The 3500-nt window shown below is 40.4% G+C and overlaps 1 protein-coding gene across 1 annotated transcript in view; it reads left to right on the top strand.

Annotated features, from left to right (window-relative positions):
* Positions 1–3500, top strand: part of ARFGEF3 (ARFGEF family member 3) — an 86958-nt gene that overhangs the window by 77337 nt on the left and 6121 nt on the right. Inside the window, exon 33 of the mRNA XM_053937929.1 lies at positions 1574–2804. Coding sequence (XP_053793904.1) covers positions 1574–2804 — 1231 coding nt within the window. The remainder of the gene's footprint in view (positions 1–1573; positions 2805–3500) is intronic.

Below are 3500 nucleotides of genomic sequence, written 5' to 3' on the forward strand. Positions count from 1 at the left end.
TAACCTTAGCAGGGTTTCACTTCTCCCTTTTGGTTTTGTTTCCCTAATGCTGCATCGTTTCACAGGAAGCTGGGGTAAGGGAGCTTTTCTTCTTCCTGAAAAGTAATCATATATTTCAGTTTGAAACTTTGGGCAGAATAAGAAAATACTATCCTTAGCCAGCTTTGGCACTGTGTTTTCACCTGTAGTTCTCTACCAGTTTCTTTTGGGATTGAGCAGTACTTTACACTGTCCTTGTAAATTGCTTTTTTGGCTGTTACAAGGAAAGCAGATCTCCTTCATTCCTGACCCTGCTTTTGAAACAGGATTAGTTGCTTGAAATCACTGCAAGCTCTCATTTAACTTTATACATGCTCTTAAGAGCTTTTTTGAGTCAGAGCCTCTAATGATTTTTACAGCAGAAAACTACTTTCCCATAAAGAGCTCAACTGTATGTGCTAATCATTAACATTTTATCACTGTCAAATAATAAGACTACTAAATTTTACTGACGTATCAGTTGTGTCATGGTAGGCAAAGTGACTCAGGGAATGTAACTGAATAACAGTTTTGCCTGAACTTTTTTTAAAATGTTATATTCTCAAAATTGGGTTTTGATAGGATTTCTCAAAAAAAAAATACTTTTTGGTATTCCCAAACACTTTTGAAAGTTGTCTAATGAAAGCGGAATAATTTTTGCAACAAAAAATGTCAAAGGTCTGCAGCTGAACTTCTCATGTTACATGAAGATTTGCTTTGACTTACACCTAAAACTTGAGTATTGCAAGCAAACTGAAAAATCTCTTCCTTACTTGATAGCTGTGCTAATTAAAACTTGGCCCGTCACATCAAACCAAATATTATTATGTGCATCAGCTTCATTTAGAACATTGCCCTGTAATCTTACATAAAGACCTTTTAAAAGACCTTAAACTAGGTTTAACAGTTTATAATTTGAAATCCATGAGATACCAAACAACAATCCTGTCTTTTTTCCAAGCCTTGCTTGCCTGTAAGCCTCTCAGTGTTATTTACTGGTGAAAGACCTGAAAACTTTGATCAGAGGCATTTGCTATTCCTGTGTCCGCTGTGTAAATCAAAAATCAGTGAGGGCTAAAAGAGCTCCTAGCATCTCTCTAACGGAAGCACAGCTAAGAATCACCCAGTATCCTGTGTGAGGAACAGGGTTAGGAATATGTATGTCCATGCTAGACTCTCAGTGTTCAAGTTGAAGTCTTAAGAGCAAGCAGTGAAATGTGCCTTCAGCCAGACCAGCTTCTTTGCATGCTGCATTGCACTGCTGATGTTTCTATACATGTTTCTTTATTGGTTGGATACCTCTTCATGGTTTATTTTTAAGTACTCCTGGGCATTAGTGGAAATGGAAACTGAGTAGTAAACTAGTTTTGGCCCCAATTTGTCATGGCAAAATAAAGGTTGTCTGACATGTTGGTGAAGGAATAATTTGTGTGTTAATAAATTCCTCAGATGTAGCAGGCTGAAATATCTGAGTGTGCTTTTATTCTTAGTACAAGCACGATGCACCATTTTAATATTCTATGATTTTTTTCCTTCCCATGCTTGGTTTACCAAGCATTCCTTTCAGGACAATAGTGGTGAGCTTGCTGTCCCACCAAGTACTGCTCCAGAATTTATATGACATCTTACTGGAAGAATTTGTGAAAGGCCCTTCTAACTTAGAGGAGAAAATGTCAATACAAGTACCAGAAAACAAGTTGGCTGGTTTTCTCAGGTACATCTCCATGCAAAACCTGGCTGTTATCTTTGACTTACTTCTGGACTCCTACAGAACAGCCAGAGAGTTTGACACCAGACCTGGGCTGAAGTGTTTGTTGAAAAAAGTGTCTGGCATTGGTGGAGCTGCCAACTTGTATCGCCAGTCAGCAATGAGCTTCAACATCTACTTCCATGCCTTGGTTTGTGCAATCCTGACAAACCAGGAGAACATCACTGCAGAACAAGTGAAAAAGATCCTCTTTGAAGATGATGAGAGGAGCACGGACTCATCACAGCAGTGTTCTTCAGAAGATGAAGACATTTTTGAAGAAACTGCCCAGGTCAGTCCCCCACGAGGGAAGGAGAAGAGGCAGTGGAGGGCTCGAATCCCATCTTTGAGCGTCCAGCCGGTCAGCAATGCAGACTGGGGGTGGCTGATCAAGCGGCTTCACAAGCTCTGCATGGAACTGTGCAACAACTACATCCAAATGCATCTGGACCTGGAGAACAATGTAGAGGAGCCTCCAGTTTTCAAAGGTGACTCTTTCTTCATTTTACCATCTTTTCACTCAGAAACCTCCAGCCCATCAACCGGAGGGCTGTCTGGAAAGGACACACCATCAGAAGATGACCGAAGTCAAATCAGAGACCAACTGGGAGACAGCTTGACACCTCGAGGAGGGAGTGGAGAAATATTGCTGCTACCCCCACCCCTGAGTCCTAAACAAGAAAAGAAAGAGCAAACCAAGAAAAAAGAATGGTGGGAGAGTGCTGGCAACAAAATCTACACCATAGCCACTGACAAAACCATCTCCAAGTTTATGACAGAATACAAAAAGAGAAAGCAGCAACAGGCCATGACATCCTTCACCAAAGAGGTCAAAGTGGAAAAGAAAGGGGAACTCCTGGGTTCAAGAGGGCCAGACTCACCTGTCCTCCAGCGACCACAGCATCTTCTAGATCAAGGTCAAATGAGGCATTCATTCAGTGCTGGTCCAGAGATCCTGAGACAAGAGAAGAGACCCCGTTCAGGGTCCACAGTCAGCTCCCTGAATATATCTATTAGGGATGCAGAGGCTCAGATACAGGTAAGACATTCTTGTAGAAGGCTAATAATAATAGCAATAAATAAAAATACACCTATACATTTTTTTACATTATTATAATCTTTTTGTTAAATATTATATTATATAGTGAAGTCCTCATGATGAGGACTGAATCTATAGGAGCTGGAATTAATAAATACCTGATTCTGCTCTATTAAAAGAAAGTCAGTCTTCAGGGAAGTGTCATCAGGCATGACACTTTCAAGAGTGCTTCTGTAAGTGGGGCCATAGCTGCCCTTAATCCTGAGAACTGACAACATACAGGAAACTCATTGCTTACTGCTATGGGCTGTAGCCCACCGAAGGCTTTTGAAAATGCCATGCTGCACGTCACGTTGCTTTTGTACTTAAGAATGGGGTTTTTTAATTCCAGAGAAAAATAATGGGTTCTTTTGCTAAACAGAAGCTTGCTGTTTGTGTATCCAAGTGAACAAATCAGTGAAAGCATTAAACTTGACAGATTTTGTTCACCGTGAGACAAAAAAAAGGAAAGGGTGAGCATGATACCTGCAATACAAAGTCAAGTGATTTAGGAACATTAAATTAATATGCTGGCATTACTCAGTCTGCTTAATGAGGCTGCAGCTACCAGATACCTTATTTTCTGCCTCAACCACTGGGCTCACCTATTTAGAAAAGTCTTCTAAAGAGGTTTTTTTAAATCCAATTTCTTCGTAG

This window comes from Vidua chalybeata, chromosome 3 (assembly GCF_026979565.1).
Source record: "Vidua chalybeata isolate OUT-0048 chromosome 3, bVidCha1 merged haplotype, whole genome shotgun sequence".
Taxonomy (NCBI): domain Eukaryota; kingdom Metazoa; phylum Chordata; class Aves; order Passeriformes; family Viduidae; genus Vidua; species Vidua chalybeata.